Source organism: Notothenia coriiceps, unplaced genomic scaffold (assembly GCF_000735185.1).
Source record: "Notothenia coriiceps isolate Sejong01 unplaced genomic scaffold, NC01 NC01_scaffold00030434, whole genome shotgun sequence".
NCBI classification, from domain to species: domain Eukaryota; kingdom Metazoa; phylum Chordata; class Actinopteri; order Perciformes; family Nototheniidae; genus Notothenia; species Notothenia coriiceps.
In genome coordinates this window covers 14,979-36,149 of record NW_011363135.1, presented here as the reverse complement: position 1 = coordinate 36,149, position 21,171 = coordinate 14,979, and the positions used below count along the sequence as shown (strand labels likewise).

Below are 21,171 nucleotides of genomic sequence, written 5' to 3'. Positions count from 1 at the left end.
TCAAGTTTACATTTTAAAGTGTCCAATATTTGGTACATCACACGACATACAGCCTCTTTCTATGACCGCCCTCCAAAGGGTCCCATATAAACAGATTACCTAAAGAGCAGAAAGTGTATTTACTGAACACACAACTCTGAAGATAATAATGGTTTGTCTTGATTTTCCATAGAATGTAGCTTGTGTTGATAGCCCCTTTCTGGTTCTTTTGAATACATTGGGATCTGAAACAAAGGAGGGCAGCGTACTGAGCATGTTTTGCAAGCTTTGGATTGAACTTTGATCTCAGGATAATCCCTTTCACTACCTCTACTTTTAAATTAGCCGTGTGACATGCCAGCCCTCTTAGCTCATCCGTTTGCTGCTCGCTCATTAGCCTCGAGTCTGACTCCGCACTGAAGAGACTCCAATACATTTTAAAGATCTAGATAATTTAATATGAGGGGACATTCCACTGCAGTTATGGATTCATATTAGAAGGCTTATTAGATTTCTTGATAATATTTGAAAGTACTGGCAAGAAAAAACTGAAATCAGTTCAACCCACTGGCAAAGGTTGACCAAAAGTTTAAGGAAAGTATGTTTTAAGATTAAACCCATGATTAAATCCCAGATGGACATTTTTGAAGCACAAACCATAAACCCCTCAACTGCATCCCTTCCCCCTCTCCCTGTCCTCCTCCACTCACTCAGGCCCATGTGCAACTCGCTTGGTGGAGCAAATTTAGGCAGCGAGCAAAAACCAACAAGCCACGCTGGTGCTGGACCTTTTTTTCTAACCCGCTCAACTGTTAACTTTGTTTTTTGCCCTGCCATGCAAATGCACGTGGATCAAAGCAGGCATGATAGGACGACGCCTATACGGGGCCTCTTCCCAAAACCAACAGCAGCTCCTACAATGCCCAGGGGTTTCCATGGTCTTCCTCTTTTTGTGGGAGAGAGAAAAATCATGACCAAGTCCTTTTCTACAACTCGGCCTTCCCCCCTCATCTGTGGCACTGCTGGAATCATTACTCAAGCCAATGACATGGCTGTTTTTGTAAGCTGGGGCTCTGGGAGATGTAACTGCAATGTTTCCATTTTAATTTCACAGCGACGGAGCGGAAATAAGCTGCAACTCATAGGAATCTGAGTGGCATTTAAATTACTCGTTGTAAATAATACATCGAGGGACATACAAATTGAAGCATTGCTTGTGGTACCGTAAAAAAAAACATTCACACTTACTCTGCCAACATAATAACTACACTGAGTGCGTTCCTAAAACATACCATAGAAGGGGGGGCATGTCTCAACCACAGACCTGGAAGAGAAAGAATGACCTGAATGTACAGCATGGTCTCTCTGTGTGTGTGTGTGTGTGTGTGTGTGTGTGTGTGTGTGTGTGTGTGTGTGTGTGTGTGTGTGTGTGTGGTCCCTCCCCTCAGGCACTGGCCTACACTGTTGGCTGACTGCAGGAATGCTTTTACTACAAACAGCAGACTCACACACGTACACATGTGCTGACCTATCTGCAGAGGACACACCAGTTCAGACACATTCATTAGGACAAGGACTGGATCAATACGAAAATTCAGACTCAATTTATATAACGTCCTCTTTCTTTTTTCATGATTTATTAAAAAACTTTATTTCATAAAGCCTTGATTTCTTGATTAAGTAAGTTAGTCAGTGTGTTCTTAAAGTGTCTGTAGTTTCTGTACTGTCTGTAAAGTGTTGTTAATGTAATAAATGGTGAAAGTCTGATGTTTAATTTGTCTCAAATTCTGCATTGAACTTCTACTTTATCTTCTGCTTAATGACAGACAACTAGAGAGACAACAAATAATTAATTAATTGATCATGCAATAGACAGAAACATAAGGATCAGATTAGTCATTTTTAAAGAAAATGCCAAATATTCAAGGTTTCCAGCTTCCAAAATACGGGAATTTGCCTTTTAACATTGATGGTTGTAATAAAAAAGTTGACATCTTTAGATTTTGAGTAGTTCTTCAGGAAAAAACAACCATTTGAAAATGTAAATGTGGGCTCTGTGAAACTGTAATGGGTCTGACATTTAATCAGCCAAATGATTATTCTGGGAAATAATCAGTGGTTAACCTTAAATGGAAATATATTTTTATCTTAGCTCACCAGTTTGCTCTGTTTCATGGGAAACCTTAGAAAGAGGGACACCAGAGCTTTTTGGTAAGCCACCTATTTAAATGACTCATTCTTAATCATACTGAGTGTATGCGCTTATGTTCTCTGTTACCAGCGGTCCATTTACCTGTAATGACGTTAACGTCGGGATACGTGTTTTCACACAGCTCCACGGCGTAGCTGTCTCTCTCAAATGCCTCACGCAGCTCCTTCTTCACGGCTGCAGATCCACAAAGACGGTAGAGGCCCACTACCTGGAAACACACATAGACAAACAAGTAGGTCAAGTAAACATTTGACAGCGAGGCAGACATTTTTTACAACCCTATTGATCAAGTCTGCACTTAGACAATGTGCTGGACAGAAGCCAAAACTACTTACACAGAAACCACACAAGTCTCAAAACTTAAGTCCGTTAATAAGTGTTCTTGAATAACTGACAACATTGTATATATTGTATATTTAACTGTATTAGGGCTGACTTTGATGGGACATTGAAGGCCCAGCATCTTCTCTGCTTATACTGGACATTGAATGTATTTTTTGGATCTAAGTGTTTGACTTGGTTTTCCTATACAATTTAAGATTTTTAGAAATAGATTATGTCATGTGCTTTATAGTTTATACAGCCCCAAACAACCTTAGTAAAAACAAATACAACTGACTTGAATTGACAACCAGCTGCAATCTTCTTAAAAGAGACAGAAAGGACATGTGTGTATGTTAAACATAAAGTAATACTATATAGCTATGGATGATGATGATGATGATCATTAAGCAGCTCAAATATTTAGATGACATGCTTGAATGTAGAGGAACAAAGACAAAGGAGAGGAGTCCATTTCCAGCATCATGTGTCAGTTAAGCCAAAATAAGATAGAGATAAAACCAGATCATAATGTTGCTGCAAAAGCTTAAGGGTACTCAATACAGCAATAAAGTACATGTTATGTATACAGTTGTCCAACAACTATAGCTAACGTTAGCCATCATAAGCTAGTTAAGTAATGGTGTAGAGGTAACATTCCTGAGTAGATTCAAATGAGAAACTACATTTAAATCAAAATTATTATTGGGTTGTTTCTACTTTTTAAAGATGTATAGTCAGGCTTTAACTCTCATGTAGCATAATAATTATAGTTCTGTCAGCTTGTGTTTCAGCTCTTAACTTATTGAAAGTGAATAAAAGAAAGAATGTGGGCTATACCCTCAGAGGTGTGATAAAAATGTCACATCTTTTAAACTGACTGGATAAACACTGAGCGCTACTAAAAGCCCAACTGACAGCTCAGCATTAAAAAAAAGCAGTAAACCATTAATGTTTCTTTACCTACGCCTCCACAGCGTGACCTAAGGAACCCTTAACAATTTCCTCCAGACATTGACATTTGATAGTTGAAACTTGGCACCATTGGTCCCCTTGTTATGTTGGGATTAGGTCTGACTACAGACATACCATAATTTCTCCTACATGTGTCTGTCTGGTATGTGGCATAGCAGACCAACTGGTGTGGTTGCCCCGGTAACGTGTTAAGTCAGTGGGCTGTGAATGGTGTGCAGGGTCTGCTTCCACACAAACACAAATACACACACACACACACACACACATATATACACACTGCTGGCCTTTCCGGGCTCCAGCGTAGGAGCACTATAATGTCTCCCCACCAGACCAACTGTTTGGAGCGCTCCTCGTTGTCGAGGGCGATCAGGGCTTTCTAAACCTCACACGAGAGGCAGAGAGGAGCACAGATTAGGCAGGGATTTGCCTTTGTGTGAGAGTAAACAGAAGTCACTGGGAACAATGAACAACAAGTCCATTCAGAAAAAAAAAAGAGTCTCTCTTTGGAGGAGAGTCGAGCACAGGCGTGGACCAGCTGTTAGCAGAAAGTGCGATCGCACTTATGCACCGCGGCTCCCGGGCAACACAACATGCAGCACCAGCCAAGACATATATGCAAAATAAGGCCGAAACAAAGACCAAACCAAACGAGTTCCCCCGATAGGAATGTGATGATCAGTGACTCTAGAAGTAGTGATGGGATCAGCTTTCTTTTGGTCTGGGATAAGCTTAAAGAGTTTATAGAGACATTAAAGGAAAGTAAGAAAAGTACATTTGACAGCATGAATGCTCTCAAGTTGTATTATTCAGTCTACTGATTGGTTGACTTCCTCTACACATGAGTCACCTTTCTAGTCAACACTAGCAGGGTAACAATAATCAGTTCTCATATTCATGACAGAAAGTCATCCCAGCATGATTCAAGGATTGCCCACACATGTAAGTAAGCCCTCACAGGAGAGCAGACCCACAGACATTCAGTGCACTACATAAACACAGTCATTGTTACTAGTTGTAGGTCTGTACCTTATGATTGTTTTCATTATTGATTTGTCTGCCAATTAAATGTTTGATTTTGTCTGATCACCTGTAGGAACCCACACATATTCAGTTTACTAACCCACAACACAACAATTCATAAATGTAAAACCCTTAAAATTGTATTTTATTTACATGTTAAAACTCTTATTAGGGTTGGGGTTAAGGTACATGTACTTAACACCCCAGCCATTACTTTCAAATACTGTCAAAATAACTGAAAGTCTACACGTCATAAGCAGTGATGTACTACATAAGAATATGTATACATTAATAAATGAGCCTCTTTGTTTTGCAGAAATAAAGTGCAACCAGGAATTATCATTTTTGAGATGGTCCAGAAGATTTTTGCCTGGTTTAGATTAGCAAAACAAATTAGTTTTTAATGTTTTTTTTTTTTTTTTTATTACACTCACTGCTGAACAAAGAGGAAATTAAGTTTCTACATAGAGCATGTAAGCCAGTGGGGATGTACTTTTTAACAAAGCTTTAGCACCGTTGTACAATAAAAGGCATAAGTGTTTTATAATGTACAAAATAGACCATTACATGTATGAGAAAGTTATTAGGGGATCCAATATTAAGAGCAGATTAAGCCACCCCTTGTGTTTATGGTCATTAAGTGTCAAACTGCAAAATAATTGAATAATATTTCACTGTAGTAGCCTTTGGAAAAACTGAAAAACGCTCTACCAGGCTCTCGTCTCTGCCAGATGCTACATACAGCCCACATACTGCAGGGTTTGAAAACAGCCAATACAGAATATTTACGTAACATAAACTTATGTTTGAAGGCCCAAAAGCCATGCCTTTAACAGACTGATTCAATTTCTGAAAAGGGCTTTAGCCTGGACGTCAGCTGTGTCAAGAAAAACTCAAGAGGGTGATGCTAATAAGTCTGCGCTACTCTAAAATGGTGCATCTGTGTAGGCATTCACAACATGTCACAACATCGGTGTGCATCTTTAACCATCATGTATGTGGGTTAGTGATGTACCCTCTTTTATGAATGTCTCTTTTTAATGGGTACAGAGTGCTGCTGTACATACCTCCAGTCTCCGACACAGACATCATGTGCAGTCTTATCAAAACACCCACAATCATCCAGTGTCTTAAAAGCTTGGATGAGCCCTTAGGACACTCATTTTAAGAGACTCTGAAAAGAGAGTCTCCATCTTACATCCACATAATCATTTGTAAAGGCACACCGCTGCACGTCTGGCTGTGTATGCTTAAGTGACACAACCTGCCACTGGGATCTGGTGTCAGCCCCGTCCTAACCTCTGTCTGCTCGCAACCTGAGGGAACCCTTACACTTGATCTCAGACTGATACTATGTCCAAAGTCTACTCTGCATCTCTCTGTTATGAGAGAAAGCAGCCAAACAGGGGGGGAGGGAGTGATTAGAAGAAAAACACTAAGAGGGATAGGAGATAAACAGTGTCAGAGACAGAGCCAGAGGGGGTAACTGATAGTAATCGCTACACGGCAAGACAAAGCAGAGTGAAGGACATAAACAGAAGAAACCTGAGCCTAAAAAGTATTGGTTAAGTGAGAGCTAAAGCTGGCAAGCCAGGTGAGTTTGTAATACAATAACAGGGATCTTTACTTATTTGTTATTGGAATTTGAAAGATTTTTCCTTATATTTAGGCAATTACATGATAAAATGTTTACAAAACATCCTCAAGGGGAAGTGTGAGTAAACCACAGGGGCCTTAAAGTTAGGTTACTCATTGGGCCAAGACACAACAATGCACTTAATAGTCTCATATAGTGTTGTAATGATTAGTCGATATATAACTCTATTGATAAATAAAAGACATAATAAATTATGACAATACATCATTTATGATTTATGCAACTACCTACTCAGTGCTTCAGATCATCAATAAAATGTTATATTAAATACATGTTCTTCCTTTGTCGATGAAACACGCTTCAACAAGTTTTTTGACTATCAGGAGAGTTGTTTTTATATAATTCTACTGACAAAAAAACTAACAAAGTTAACCGAAAAACATAACAGGCTTTGCAGAGGTAATAAATAATCTACAGATTAGTGGAGGATGAAAACAAGCATTAGTTGGAATGCAAGTCATTCACTTCAACAATGATACGCAGGATAATTTTCTACTAACACGAAAGCAATGCAATGAAACCTGAACTTATTTGAATTCAGCAAAAAATGATGTTCCACTTTTGAAATCAAACAAATGACTATAAGTGTGTTGCTGTGACTACTTCTGCTAGAAGCCCGGCATGCTGCACAAGTCGCCATGAGCGGGGTCTGATTTGACAGACAGGCTCCTTGTAGAGGCCTAATGTTTGTCTGTTGGCCCCAGGCACCCGCTGCCCCTGGCATGCCCCCCTACAGTGATCAGTCAGGAACAGTGGCCAGACACTTTTACTGCTGCTGTCTCAGCTCTAATTAAGAGAAACACCGCTGCCTCTCTCTGGGCTTCAAAGAGCATGAAATGTGGAGGGGGGCGGACAAAACAAGAGATGATCACATGATCCACTCCACCAGCACGTCAGTCTCTTAACTCTGAGTCTTTCTCCTCTCTGAATAAAGGAGCCATGCGCCCCAGGATGGCTCTGAGACATCATGAAGTGCAATACATCTTCTCTCTCCATTTTGCTCATGCCAGGAACAGGCTGCAGGGCGAGCGCCCGTCTCACAGCAGAGTGGGCTAAAAGCTATGTGTGTGCGGTAACCTCCCCCCTTTTCTCCCACACATCTTATACAAAAATGCATTATATAATTGTATCTTTTCAAATAAATCCCCATCTGTATATTGCTCCGTATTGTTCCTTTTCTCTGGTTTCTTTTTTTAAAGTTTTCTTTTTAATGCTGCTCAAATTGAAAATAACAACATTGGAAGTCAGTTTGAAGGTGATTTTAATTAATTATTCCGCCATTCTCTGTGATTTTAATCAAGAAGACCACGAGCAGATTAAATGATGAATAACCGTTACTTGCTATCATTAGTGCTGAAATCAACCCTAAGGGACTGGAACCCTAACAAAACAAATGTCACAGGTATTCAATTTTTTATGAAGGAAACACATTTAAATGTTCCCCGTTTGCACTGCAGCCTCTCAAATGTGAAGGTTTGTTGCTTTGTGTTTTATATAAAAATGTTGTAAACTAAATAGGATTGGGTTTGTGATGCACGCTCTGGAAATAGTAATGGGCGTTTGTCACTACTTCATTAATTATTTTGTAGTCTAAACTATATTTTGAATATTAAAAAATAAGTCAGACTGATATATCAAGTGAATTAAACATACAGGGTTAATCATCATCGGGAGAAACATACATTGCCACAGTAACACCCGGTTGACTTGAAATCTTGGAAAACTAAACTCTTTTCTCAGACTCACCTGGCAGCCTCTCTTCTCGATCTCATTGATGCACATGCTTATGAGCAGTGGCACCATCAGTCCTGTGTTCTCCCTCTCCACCACCCGCCACGCCTCCACACCGAACATCTGGGGCTCTCTGTCTCCGTGTGGCCCGCCATCCAGCGAGTTCTTCCACTGGTCCATCAGGTTCAGCTTGACGTAGATCAGCCCCCGCGGCTCCAGCTTCACCGCTAGCTGGTGGCTCCGCGTTACCCGGAAAAGTGCCGGCAGAACCACCGTGCCGTGGCAACAGACGCGGTTTCTCCTCGGCATCGGCTCCCAGCTGAACACCACCAACTTCAGGTGCTGGGCGTTCTCCAGCTCGATGTTGAAGGTGTGGTCCATATCTAGGAAGGTAGTTCGGCATGTGAGAAGAGCGGTTCGTGCTTTGTTAACTGAGTCCACTTGGATGGCGCAATACACATCTCTAGAGTCAATGCGCGGAGGTTTGAGGTCCTCAGCACCGTAGAAGTGCAGGCTCATCAGTCCGGAGATGTACTGGCTGCACTTGGGTTGCTCTGTGAAGCTGTAATGGCGGAAAGCATCAATGTCCAATTCTGTGCCATTAAGTTTGGAGCTTCCACCTCCTACCTCCGTCTCCTTGCTTTTCCCGCCCTTCCCCTCCGCCGAGCCGTGCTTCCCAGATTTTGCCACCAGCTCAGGTGAGTCGCCATCACTGAGGTAACCACCTTTACTGGCGGACTTTGAGCTGCCGTTACTTTTCTTCTTGCTGAAGCTGTGCTGCGTGGACACACTGCTGTCCAGGTGGTAGCGGGAGATAACGTTACGACTGGCCTGCCCTCCCCCAGATGCAGCTAACCTGGGAGGGCCCGAGGAATGGGGGACGGCCTCCGACCCGCTCACATTGTTCCGGGGTGAATGGGCTCTGGGCTCTAAATGACTGCTTCCATTGCCGTTGTTGATGTTACTGCTGCTCGAGGTCCCCTTGACGCTGAGTTTTCGACTAAGCTCTGGAAGCTTCTTCATCTTCATGGAGATCTTCCTCACGGTGCGCGGAGACTTAATCTTGTCTGGGAAGGACCAGTTGATGGAGCTGCTCTTCTTGGCCGGGTTCGGGCTGGAGGGAGGGGAGCTGACTGCATTGGGCAGGTCAGGACCATCTACAGAGGAAAGAGAAAGACATGGATTAAAAGGAGAGCCTGGCACATTTGGATTTTCTTTGGTTGGGATGTGGTAAAAACATGTTTCAGGCAAATTCTTAGAAAGGAGAAATATTTCGAAATCAATTTCTGCATTTCTCGCAGAAACAAAAGGGAACCACCAGTTCTTAAAGTTACTTTAATCCCTGGTTTGACTACACAAGTGCCCTCACTCCCAGGATTACAAGAAACTGTTTAGATGTCCAGTGAAGACAGACAGGATCAGAAGATTACAACCAAAGGCAAAGTGAGCAGGAGCCATAATTTACAGTCTTTCAGAAGAGCACTACACCTTCATGATACATCATCTAGTGATTAGGTTCACATGCAACCCAGCAATCCACTGACAATGACAGATTCAGTAGGCGACGCTTCATAAACACTTGAGAACTATATAATACAGCTGCAGTTCATAATATGTAAACCTAGACAGTGATTTAGATAATTAACAGTCTAAAAATCTAAAATTCAATTGTTCCCAAAGGGTTTCTATGAGCCTCCTTTGCTTTGAGTGGACCTCATTCAATCAAACAACATTGACATTGAAGTGGAATGTATTAAGCTGCAGCTCCAGGACAAACAGTGGTCAGGCTATAAGATGGAAATGTCGGGAGACACTAACTGCTTCAGGGCTGAGCTAGAGTTACTCAGTCATTATTCAAGTTGAAAAATATCCATTTGGATTGGACCTTGTAGGCAGTTCTTGCCTAACTAGATGTCTACAACAGGAAATGTCAGGGTCTAGAGTTCTACTCAGGAGTGTCAGCCATGTTTAGTCTGCAGCACTGAGCTGAGTCGCCTACCCAAAGCTTTCTGGGGCGTGGCAATTTATCGTATGATGTTTAAAGCTGCCATAATTAATATTTTGCATATTAACAATAAATCAAATCACCATGCGTATTGTCAAAGTTGTCACTTATATTCACAGAGAATTATCATTCTGCAGTTTCCATTGGCTCCAAAGATCTTTTGAGTGTCTTTCAGCTCTTTGTTTTGGTTTAAGAGACATCAAATGTATTATATTATTGTCCCATACGCTGCTCTGTGTCATTTCTATCCTTTATAAACCAGCTTCCTATCTATGTCTACCACTGTGCCTTCATCCATTAGTATGTGCTGACTAACTGCCATAATAAAAACAAATATGGATGTACCAATGTAGCTTGTTTTTATTGCTTCAGAGCTCCATTAACTACCCTTTCAGTCATTTTTCACATTAAAAGATTTGTTTTGGCACAGAGCCGTTTGAGTGATTAAAGTGGAATTTGTCAAATTATGGGCATCCCGCTATTTGCCCAACGGGAGGCTTGGGCTGGCCTTTAACAGAAAAAGCCGCTATTTTCCACTTTCAGCGCTCTTTTAATAAGATTTCCTCAGAGGCTAACCTGCCTTTTCTTAAACTGTAGAGGGAATACCTCGCTGCATGGATCCATGGGAGATTAAGGCTGGACCACATGACTGTGCAGGGACAGTTTACCCTCTGTAAGCCTTGTGAGGAGTGCCTTTAAATATGTCCTGGATAGTAAACCCCATGCTATAACTTATTTAAACATTTCATTTAAAGATCCTTTAATCTATGATGTTGGATTTCTCATTGCAAACACGCTCATGTTGTTTTTATCAGCTAATTACTTTCTCTGAATGAACCTCAGAAACAAAAGAGCGATTCTGTAAGAGAGATAGAGAGACACACACAATGAGAGATTGAAAGTTGAAAGGAAAGAGAGTCTGACCCTGCCAACATCACCAGCTCTATGTTCAGAAGGGACCTGCTGTGCTATTCTGGGGCGAGGGCCTGCGAGTGAAAAGAGGGAGGCAGAAGAGGTGCGACAGGATGGAGAGAAGGGTAAGATGGGGGGCAGGAGCAGGGCAGGGTGTAGCCGGCAGATGGGGGACAAAGGCGCCCCTTGTCCAGGCACTCAGAGGTCTGGATGGTCGACTGGAAGGCTGGCAAGCCGGCTGGTGAATGTACAAATGAACACGGCTGTTCTCTCACATTCCTCACCAAAACATGTTTAGCCTCCTTTTCCCCCTGGCTGAGTAGCCTTCCCTGTCACAGCTTCCTGCCAATAATAGACACAGAGGCGCTCTGAGAAGGGAGAACATGGGTGGAGGTGCAAACACCAAACAACATCTGGGTGGGGTCGTGTACACAGAGAGTCCGGTCAGGTCTGAAACAAGGTTTACAGGAGTGAAATTCCTTTTGCATGAGAAGAGTTTGACTCTTGGGTTCTTAAGCTTTCTTTACACACACTGCCTATAGACAGTACTTCATCGCAACAAATATATGGTAAAGAAGATATTTGCTCAATAAACTGGATTGAGTGTTTGATATTATAGTAACACCTTGACATTAACAGTATGACATTTGAAGATGCTGTAAGTAGCCACAGTTTAAACGTGTAAAAAGTATTGCTGTGAAAAAAGTTCATTTATCAGGGTAATGTTATCATTAATAGACTTTCAGTGGAATTGTATTATGTTAATAGATGTTATGGCCATCATTTCACAAAGACGGTGTGGCAAAATTAATAACTCAAAGTTCATTGCATTCAACATAACTTGTATTATCTTTCAGTGATTTGTAACTTTTAGCCATATTTATTTATTAGATTGTTTATTTTCCTTGTTTGTGTAAATGTACCTAGCAATAAACTGGATTCTGATTCTGATACAGTGATTATCAAACGATACTGTTCCATATTAGTGCCAAGTTCACTGACCTCGTAGACCAGTACATGGCTGTTGCATGCTTTATGCCTGTTGCTTCACACACATGCAGCTGTGTCCTCTGTAGCCTTTGGCCTTGTGGCAGCAGCCAGGAGAGTAACTAGACACCTCACTAGCTGAGGTTCAGGGCCAATGGTTTGACACCCAACCCTCCAGGGCCAAGTTCCTGGGTCAAAGGGCAAAAGGTCTGCATTTCTCTGGGTGACACCTGAGCTGGGGAACTGTGTCCACCCCCAACGCTTTAACGCGCAAATGCACTCACCATATTACTGTAACATAAAGAGAGAGTGGATGTAAATATGCCTGCATGAAGACAAACACACACACTCACATGCCCTCGATGACCTTGCAGCCCTCCTCAGGCATTCTGCCACCTCCTAACAAAGCACAAGAATTTATGACACTGTCGTTTAACACCGCTGACACCAGCCATGTGCAGGAGGAGAGTTTGTGTGCGTGTGAGGGACAACCTGATCATTATCAAATATGGCTGATATTTGCACCCTACATCATGAGCCAAATGATCCCTCTATCCAATGTCAACATTGTCAATAATAGTCAGACATTGTAGAAAGACATTAGGCGCCTTGCCTGTATGTGTTTGACACACACTGACATTCTCCGATAAGCCTTTCAGGGACACAATAATCTGGTGCCCCTGATAACCCCATAAAAAACACTTACTTTACTGTGTGTGTGTCTGTACAAGCATGTCGACCAAATGTGTGTGTTAAATGTAAAGACAGAAAGGTCCAGGGTGTGCTGACAAACAAGGGGAGTGTAAATAAACCGGTGAATGGCATACTTGTCTTGCAATTTCTTCCCTCTGTGACCGAGACCAGGCTCTGCGCTGCTTCCTCTCCTTTTGGCTCTAAATCATTCAGTGCTGGAAGGCCTTTCAGGGGCCGCAGGAGCCCGGCCGTTTCATTACAATGGGTACAAAACCCCTGCTAATATATCCAAGCATGCAGGCCTTCTCACTAGCACAACATGGCCCCCTGCCAAAGCAGCCCTCATGTAGCCTAGCTCGCCTACCACTGCAGGCATTCCTGCTCTGCTGTAACTCAGCCCACAGACTGGCAGCTAATTCTAGACGGCCTGCGGCCACAGCAGCCTCCTGCACTGCCAGGATCCAAACAACAAGGCACTAACAGCTACCTGATGAGTGTTGACGAATGACTTGTTTTATCTGAAAAAAACAACAACAAATAACTTTTAGGATTAAGCAGTTAATAGAGGGTTCGGAAAATACCGTTTTTTACTGTGGAATGCAATAGTAAACAAAAGTGTTGGTCATGGGGATTTTCCATATTCAGTATAATCATGCATCCTTACATAAGTGACTTAAAAAAGCAATTCTAGCTCACTATCCTGGGAGAAGAGTGAAAAAGCCTGATTTAAGCAGAAAAATGTAAGAAATTATCATGTAAGAAAACATTTATTTCCCTGGGAAAATGTACTGTATTATTATGATTTAAGGATGTTAACAAAAAGGTTTTTTCGCAATAGATTAACGTTTCCTAACAAAAAGTAAAGTAATTCCAGTATATTTGTGCCCCATTTTTAAGAACATTTTAAGAAAATTGGGATATTACCCGGATTATTCTTATTGTTACCAGTATCATAGCAACATTTAATATCTTCCTATGCCTAAAATAGATACATTGTTGGTTCAAGTCGCTCACTTCTGCCTCAGGGAAAATGTTGTGGTCATTTTTTTAAACCAAATGATACATGACCAATTGAGATAGGATCATGCATTACTGAGACAAATCCCTTACTTTTCAGTTGCCAGTTTTCTACAGCTGGTGATGAAATGAAGAACAGACCAGGAAGAAATAGCCATGAGAAAACTATGTGACCCGAAGTTCACATCTAGTGCCAGGCTAAGGAATCTGCTCTGGTTTTGAATTGCTTCTCTCACAATGTTGCTCCTCTGAGTTGTTGACTTCCTCCAGGCCCAACCGTGCAATCGTCAGCAGAGATTAGATTCCAGGTTTGTGCTCAGAGGCATGAACTCTCATGTAACTTTAGCAGCCTGGGCCAATTCTCAAACGCAGCAGCCAGCGTGACCAAAACACCCCCCAGAAATAGCTCTTGATCCCATTCTGAGCGCTGGCCAAGTCAGATTCCCCAAAGAGATGCTAAAGAACAAGAGATTGGGAACACACCATGCTCACAACCCCCAAAGTCCATCAATCATTATTCTCCATACAAATAGAGCATTCAGATGGATACAAAGTCAGTCAATAGGCAGCACACGAGGAGTCTGGAGTGTATCCGGTGAGGGAAAAAGAACCAGCCAGCCGAACAGAGGAGAACTATAGTTCGAGAGAGTCATCTACATCTGCAACGCTTCATTAATTCACCAGGCGCTCTGATTCGGGCTCAATCAACGAGAGGCCTGTCAAATCTCTAGGACTGCAGATAAAGTGCTGTCTGCATGGCCTCATATTTATGAAGAGAAGATGGGACTAAAATAGTAGAGTTCAACACTGTGGGTGCACTCCCTGTATTTTGTACTGAAAGACTCTGTTAAAGCTATCATCAAAGGAAATGATTCCCAAAGAGGCGTAGGGTACATTGACAAAAATGTAGCGAGGCAACCAATGATGTGGTATCCAATAACACAGATGCTGTAAAGATATGGCTCGCTGGATGCTAATAATAATGCTATTACCAACAAGCGTATGTTTAGTGAGGCAGGTACAGCATTTCCTCTTCTGTTCTTTTGGCATTTGTCCATGAAGCATTGAAAGATAGCTGAGTTGTTGAGGCTAAAAACAACTGGGATGCCCTTTCAGTAATAAATGGAGGTGCAATATAATTTGAATACTCATTAAGCCAAAACCTTTTTAAAGCATAATTCTCATACATAAACCTTAAACCAAGGCAGATATTTTTATCGTAATTTATTTTAACAGAAGATAATAATTAATAATTAATGATGCACTAATTTTCCCTTATAGGCAGATATATAATTACAGGTTGTGAGTGGACATCAACTGTCTGGTATTTGAGTGTATATTAACTGTAACAAAATTGTAAAGGTACATTTTATCTGACATATCAGTGGATATATAGAAAAGCTTTAATACAAATTGGTTGGTTATCACCCGTGTGTCTTTACAGCCCCATTTAACTCTTTAGCGCAGGGATGGGATACTGAATGCAGGGCGGAGGGAGCGCCCACAACACGTCTACCAGGAGAAGGAGTGCAGTGTTATTCTGCAGCCGATACAAGCTGAGTTTAAGAAAATACGATGCACACACAGACCATTTCTGTAGGTATAGGAGGTTTCTGTCTTTAACCTTGCTACCATTCCCTTTGAACTGCCCACTGCACCCACAACTAACACACACACAGACATCCAGTAATGAGCGTTCCCTCTTTGATGACACGTAGCCGGGCTTGTTGCTCTTTTTTGTTGCAGTGAAGTGTGGGATGGCGTCGCCAAACCCACAGGAATCAATTGCAAAGTCAACAAGCAGCAGCGAGGGAGGCAGTTCCGGAGCGGGGAGGGAGGAGAGAAAAAAACAACACCTCTGCTCCCGCTTCTCATTTCACAGCCAACAGTCAGGGTACCAGTAAACCCCCACTATCACAGACCTGCTGCTCTCATTAAACAGAATCGTATTACAGCATGTTAAGGAGGCACAGGTCTTTAAATGGTAGCAAGATAGCAACATTCATTATTTATTTTTGAAAAGGTAGACAGCTCAGGGAAAATAAGAAACCCTCCTGGTAACAGAAACTCTGAACAAGATTTCTTCAATGTTACAACTGCTGAACAAGCAACTCAAGCCTCTCATCTGCTTACCAAGCATGAAAGGCTCTTATGTTACCAGTGCATTTCATATGGAGTGCAAAATAGGACTGAAATGTATCCAAAGGTGCAGGCTGAAATAGGCTAAATTTAATTAGCCTTGTGTGCTATGATTAGTGCCTTTCCTGTACCCGTACACTGAGAGCCATTCGGTACTGGTTTAATCCTAATCCTACAAGCAGAGTCTCTCAGGACGGAGAGTTTTGCTGAGCCACATGTGATGTCAGAGAGAGCCAGGGGTGTGTTGGAGTCAATGAGGATCAGGCAGTTTAATCAGAAGCCTATCAAACCTGTGTTCTTGTCACAGGCAGAATTGTTTTCGGAAGTAATAGAACACCATAAAAGGTTTCAAACGTTTCACTTGGCCACATAATAAGTATTTCCTTAAATATATAGGAACAAGTTTAAACTACTTCGGATTTCAACGGTTATATTTCATGAGGAAAGGATATTTTAAAGCTTATTTCATGCCTTCATTCCCGCACTAAAACTGTGGCTGTGAACACTAAAGCTAAAGTATTATATTTCGTTCAGCATACCCAAACGATTCAGCCTCGCTTTGTGCTCCTACAACTACAAATGGCTGTTGCGTGCTACAGAAAAGTGTTGTCAAAAGTTGTAATTATAGGCTCAGCTCAAGATGTGCCAATTGGTTCAAACTACCATGTTGCCACATCAGAGAGAACAAAAAGTCGGAAGTTAGAAAAAAACAGACTGAGCTTATTAAGAGACAGGGAGCCGTGTGCTGGCTGTCATTATTATGCCGTCGGTGTTGACCAGAGTTGTCAACAATTTCCAAACACACAAGTAAATCAAAAAGTGCAGAGAGAGCACTCCAATTAATTTGAGTTAATTCCGCTTAAACATTGCTGGCTATGAATCTGTTTATTTGTATCTGCAGACACCGGAAGAGCAGCTTTAATTAGCATGCCTTCAAGGCGAGAGTTTATAAAAATAACCTTTGAAAACCCACCAATTTAAGAAGTTCACAGCTCTCTGTCTGAGCTGCAGTCACAAGTCAATGGATATTCTTTCTTCTCGGGAATGCCTGTTGAATTCCTCCTGGCTCATGTCTCTCTGAGTTTAACTAATTAGGGACACTTATATGGAGAGATATGATGAGACAGCCCAAGCTCTGGTCTGCTCCTATCGAACAGAACAGACTGGAAGAAACTCAGCTAGGATTGCTATTTCACTCCCTTTTACCATCTTAAACTTAGTACTTTTATAGGTTTAGCTGTAGTAAGCATAAGCATAACTCGCTGTCAAATAAGTCTGTTGATCCTTTGATTGGTAAACATTTCAAAAGCTGTAATTGGCGCTTAAGGTGTGCGCAACCGCAAAAATCTGCCTAAAGTGACTGGCTGAAAGACAATGATTGGCCCTCGAGCATCGTCCAATAGAAATGTAAAGGAGAGACTGAATGGAGCAGTTGACAAAAATCAGGAAGGGAACGGAAGTTAGAACGAGCGGAGGTGTGAATGAGTCCTGTTTGTTTTTTTTGCCTTTACCTGTGGTTCTGCTGGTGGAAGGCCCCCCCTCCTCCTGAGGTTTGCACGCGAGCATCTGTCTGTGCAGATTTAGTGCCTCAGTGGAATGTACAGCATTCCCTTGAACACCGTCTCCTGAAGCGCCACCGAGGCTTTCCCCGAGCGCCTCCGGAACGGCGCCACTGCCGCCCCCAAGGTTCCTGCCGCCCTGACCCACGTCCCCCGCCCTGCTGGGCCTCCTCTGGGGCTCAGCTCTGTGGGGAACCAGCAGACGGACGGCGGATCGCTGAGAGGTCTCAACTTCATCGTCCTCAGGGATTGGATTGTACCAGATCTCGCCTTCATCATCTGCGTCATTCTCCTCAGCCGGGTCAATGCTTCGAGGATGAGGGGACACCTTGGCCTCACCAATACTTGCCTGAATAAAAACAGAAGTTTAGAGATAAACTTTGTGGAAAACAGAAAAGAAAGCATGGTGCCACCTAAACTGAAACACACGACATAACTTTGTTGAAACCTAAGTCCTATTCTTAAAGAATGTTGGAAATTACATCTACTTGCTTAATGAATGGTAGTATGATGAGAATATTTCTACAATTTTCATTTATTTATTCTTAATAAAAATCTACCAGCAGCACCTGGTTAGCTTAGCTTAGCATAAAGACTTGAAACAATAGCAAGCAGCAAGCATGGCTCTATCCAAAGTTAACATAATCCACCTATGAGCATCTTTAAAACTCACTGATTTTAACTTTTTTGTTTGATAAATATAAAGGGCAATTTGTTGTGTCACAGGGGTAATCATCCGACAAGTAAAACCCCCTAAAATCAGGAAAACAAATCCACATTCTTCGAAAATCCACATTCTTCTTTGGGTCTAACCTGAGGCAGGTGTAGGCGGGCCGGCCGTGATGGAGCTGCCCCTGAGGGTCTCAGGTGGTCAGGAGAGGGACTGGGGGGAGGTGGCAGCTGATTGGGCCCCTCCTCTTCAGCCCCCAGCATTCCTTGCAGCTCGTCCTTGGTGCACTGATTCTTCCCAAGGGAGCTTTGCTGCAGCCAGTTGCGTTTCTTGGAGACGGTAATTGTGGTGAGCGGTGGCCGCCATAACGATGACTCATTGGCCCTGCCCACCTCCCGGCCATTAGCACAGGGGGTTTGGACATTCTCAATGAAAGCTAAGGGTACGATGGAAAAATGAAAAAGTGTGAGAATAACAGCTTATTGGCATAAAAAACAACTTCTCATTGAGCCAAAGTCAACCAGTGATTTTGATATATCATCTCAGACAGTTCATGTCCTATCAAGTTTAAGAACACATCTGTATCAAGAAACCACATGTGTGAAAACACAGAGAGAAGTAATTAGGCTTTATTGAGTTATCCGGAGTTATCCATGTCTTATGCCTTATTGAGTCAGTCAGAAAAAAGAGCCATGTCTTTGTTTTGTCTCATCGATTGTGTTAGCCTTTGTTTTATATCTTTTGGATAGACTTTCAATCCCACCACCACAGACACCCTAGGGCTCCTCCCATTTCGGGATCGGAATATGTTGGCTTTGAATTTGAAAGAGATCACAGGGAGTAGGAGGGATTGAGCACACACATATCTTCCATCAGAGCAAAAAAAAGAACAAGAAACCACCAGCATTACAGCTGTGAAATAAAAGAGATGGGAGCGAGTGTGTGTGAGGGGTCGACGGTAAGTATAGCCCATGGCGCTATGTGCAGTGAAAAAGGGACAAATAATAGGGACAATGACCTGGTCCCTTGATACATCAAAAAAAGAGCTGACTATCTTGAAGTGTGTTAATGTATGTGTTTTTTTTTTTCAGATTGTAAGAATTTTTTGTTTACATCTTTACTCAAAAAGCACCTTTGCAAATCATCTGACATGCTTTTATTTTCACAAGGGATGATGAGTAGATTTGGCTAGAGAAAAACAACCTTTCAGCGTGTGTGTGTGTGTGCGTGCGTGCGTGCGTGCGTGCGTGCGTGTGTGACGGGCAGAGTGAGGTGCTGAGGGCAGGGTCTTGCTCTAACATGTAGGCTTATGTAAAAGACTGTTTTGATCCTCTGCGGCTCCCAGACGAGCCCCTTCGCATGCTATAATGACAACTTCTCCTTTCCTAAAGGAAATGCTTTTTCAAGCACGCCAGGGTACATCCACTAAATTATAGACTTGGGAATATTTTCACTTTACAAAATCGAAATCTAACAGAGGGCATCTAGTAAGTGCATGTGTTACGGTGCTATTAAAAAGTGTGAATGAGTCAGAATAAACCACAAGTTCTTTTTTTCGATTAATCCAGAGGGAAGGGAAGAGAGCTGAAGTTCATAAAACATCACGTGGTTTCAAATTGCATAACTTGTACTCAGTCGATTGAGACTACGTTTTTTTCAGTTTTTGTTTAGCTTGGTTGCTTTTATTGACAAAGCCTTGAACTGGGATTTATTTTTCCCTGGGAGTCAACCAGTCCTTCTCTCATTGCTCTCCTGTGATCTACAAGGTGACTTTATGAAGAAACTCACTGCCATCTCATATGATGTAAAATCTTACAAACACCAACTTTAGAGTTCTTCTCACCACAACAAAACACGTCTTGAACTTTTTTTTCTCTACTTGTTTTCCCTCACTTGAGAAATATGAAAGTTTGATATAAAGTGGGATGAAATTGCTTTTGTTAGGATGCCATTCCTCTGCACTCCAGCTGATTATATGAGACACTGAGTTCATAGAACAGCCTTCAGTGCTAAGAACAGAAGTCACTTTTGAAGCATTCTGAATAAAAAAAAAAGACAATACCAGCTTGAACTACAAGACAAAAACCATCAGTCTCTCTGTCATCCATTTCCTTTTAATTTAAACAGACCTCCTGTCTGGCTATAAAGCACATCTTTGCCTACTTGACCCTTTCTGCTCTGTTTAATTTAAGAAAGGTTTCCAGCCAGAAACGTGAGCCAGCTGTGTGTTTGCATTAGCCTGGACTATGTTGTGTTTGAGGACCTGGAGCTCAGTGGCTTTAACATGTGCTGAATATTGAGTGAAACATGAAGAATGTTTCTGCTGCTATACTGAGCCGCCACATGAGTTAATGTGTAGGAATGAACTGGAAGTTATAATCTGCTGTGGTGGTTGGTTTTCAGCTCTTCTGGCCTTGAGTTCCTTGGTACCCTTTAAACACTGTCTAAAACTGTGTTTTACTTAAATACGTGAGAAAACCATTTTATTGTAATTGGATTTGAAATGGATTGTTTTGTTATATAAAGTAGCTTTGTAGAAGAGTTGACAAAAGAATGACTTAAACTAATGTAGTGTAATATAATATAACTAGCATATTTTTAGCCCATAATCTTTAGTTTCTTCCCAACTCAAATCCAATCCAATAAAATCAAATAAGGGTTAACCCTAAAAACACTTAGTCACTTAGAGGCATGCATACACACAGATACAAACTGATGCTAAAAAATGTTAAACACTAGCTGGGGGGAAGAATGAACTACATTGTGGGAAAAAGGTAGAACAAATATCTTTAAGACCAAGACGGATCCAAAAATTGCAGACTCTGCCGCCTACACTGGATCTGGCAACGTGAGATTATAGATAGAGATGTCCCGATCCGATCACGTGATTTTCAAAAGATCGGAATCGGGAGAAAAAAAATCGGGGATCGGGATTTTTTATTTATTTATTTATTTTTTATAAATACTTTTTTTTACATTTTGTATTCAATGTTACAAAACAAAAATGACCACGTTCAAGTCTTAAAGTTATCCTGAGGCCTTAGTTTTGGTTTCAAATTACAGAACATCATGTATGTGTTGCTTCTTTGGGGCTTGTTTTCATAGACCTGGTTGCTTATTTCTCTCAAATCTTGCAACAGAGTGGGCAGGGCGCAGTGTCTAATTGTAGCAGTAAGCTAACAAGTACTGAAAGCTTTATTTTGTTTTGATCCAATGCTGCACAACTGAACTGATCCAATGCTGCTGTGAAAGAAAGAAGCTATATCCATGTTGGATAGAATATCCAATTTAAAT

At 41.7% G+C, this 21,171-nt stretch overlaps 1 protein-coding gene across 3 annotated transcripts in view; it reads right to left on the bottom strand.

Moving 5' to 3' along the window:
• syde2 (synapse defective 1, Rho GTPase, homolog 2 (C. elegans)) overlaps positions 1-21,171 on the bottom strand; it is a 39,455-nt gene that overhangs the window by 13,903 nt on the left and 4,381 nt on the right. For all 3 annotated transcript variants that reach the window (XM_010787450.1, XM_010787452.1, XM_010787451.1), the window contains exons 2-5: positions 18,021-18,313; positions 17,160-17,556; positions 7,911-9,052; positions 2,273-2,399 (exon numbers count right to left, since the gene is read on the bottom strand). In XM_010787450.1, the coding sequence (XP_010785752.1) occupies positions 2,273-2,399; positions 7,911-9,052; positions 17,160-17,556; positions 18,021-18,313 (1,959 nt within the window). The remainder of the gene's footprint in view (positions 1-2,272; positions 2,400-7,910; positions 9,053-17,159; positions 17,557-18,020; positions 18,314-21,171) is intronic.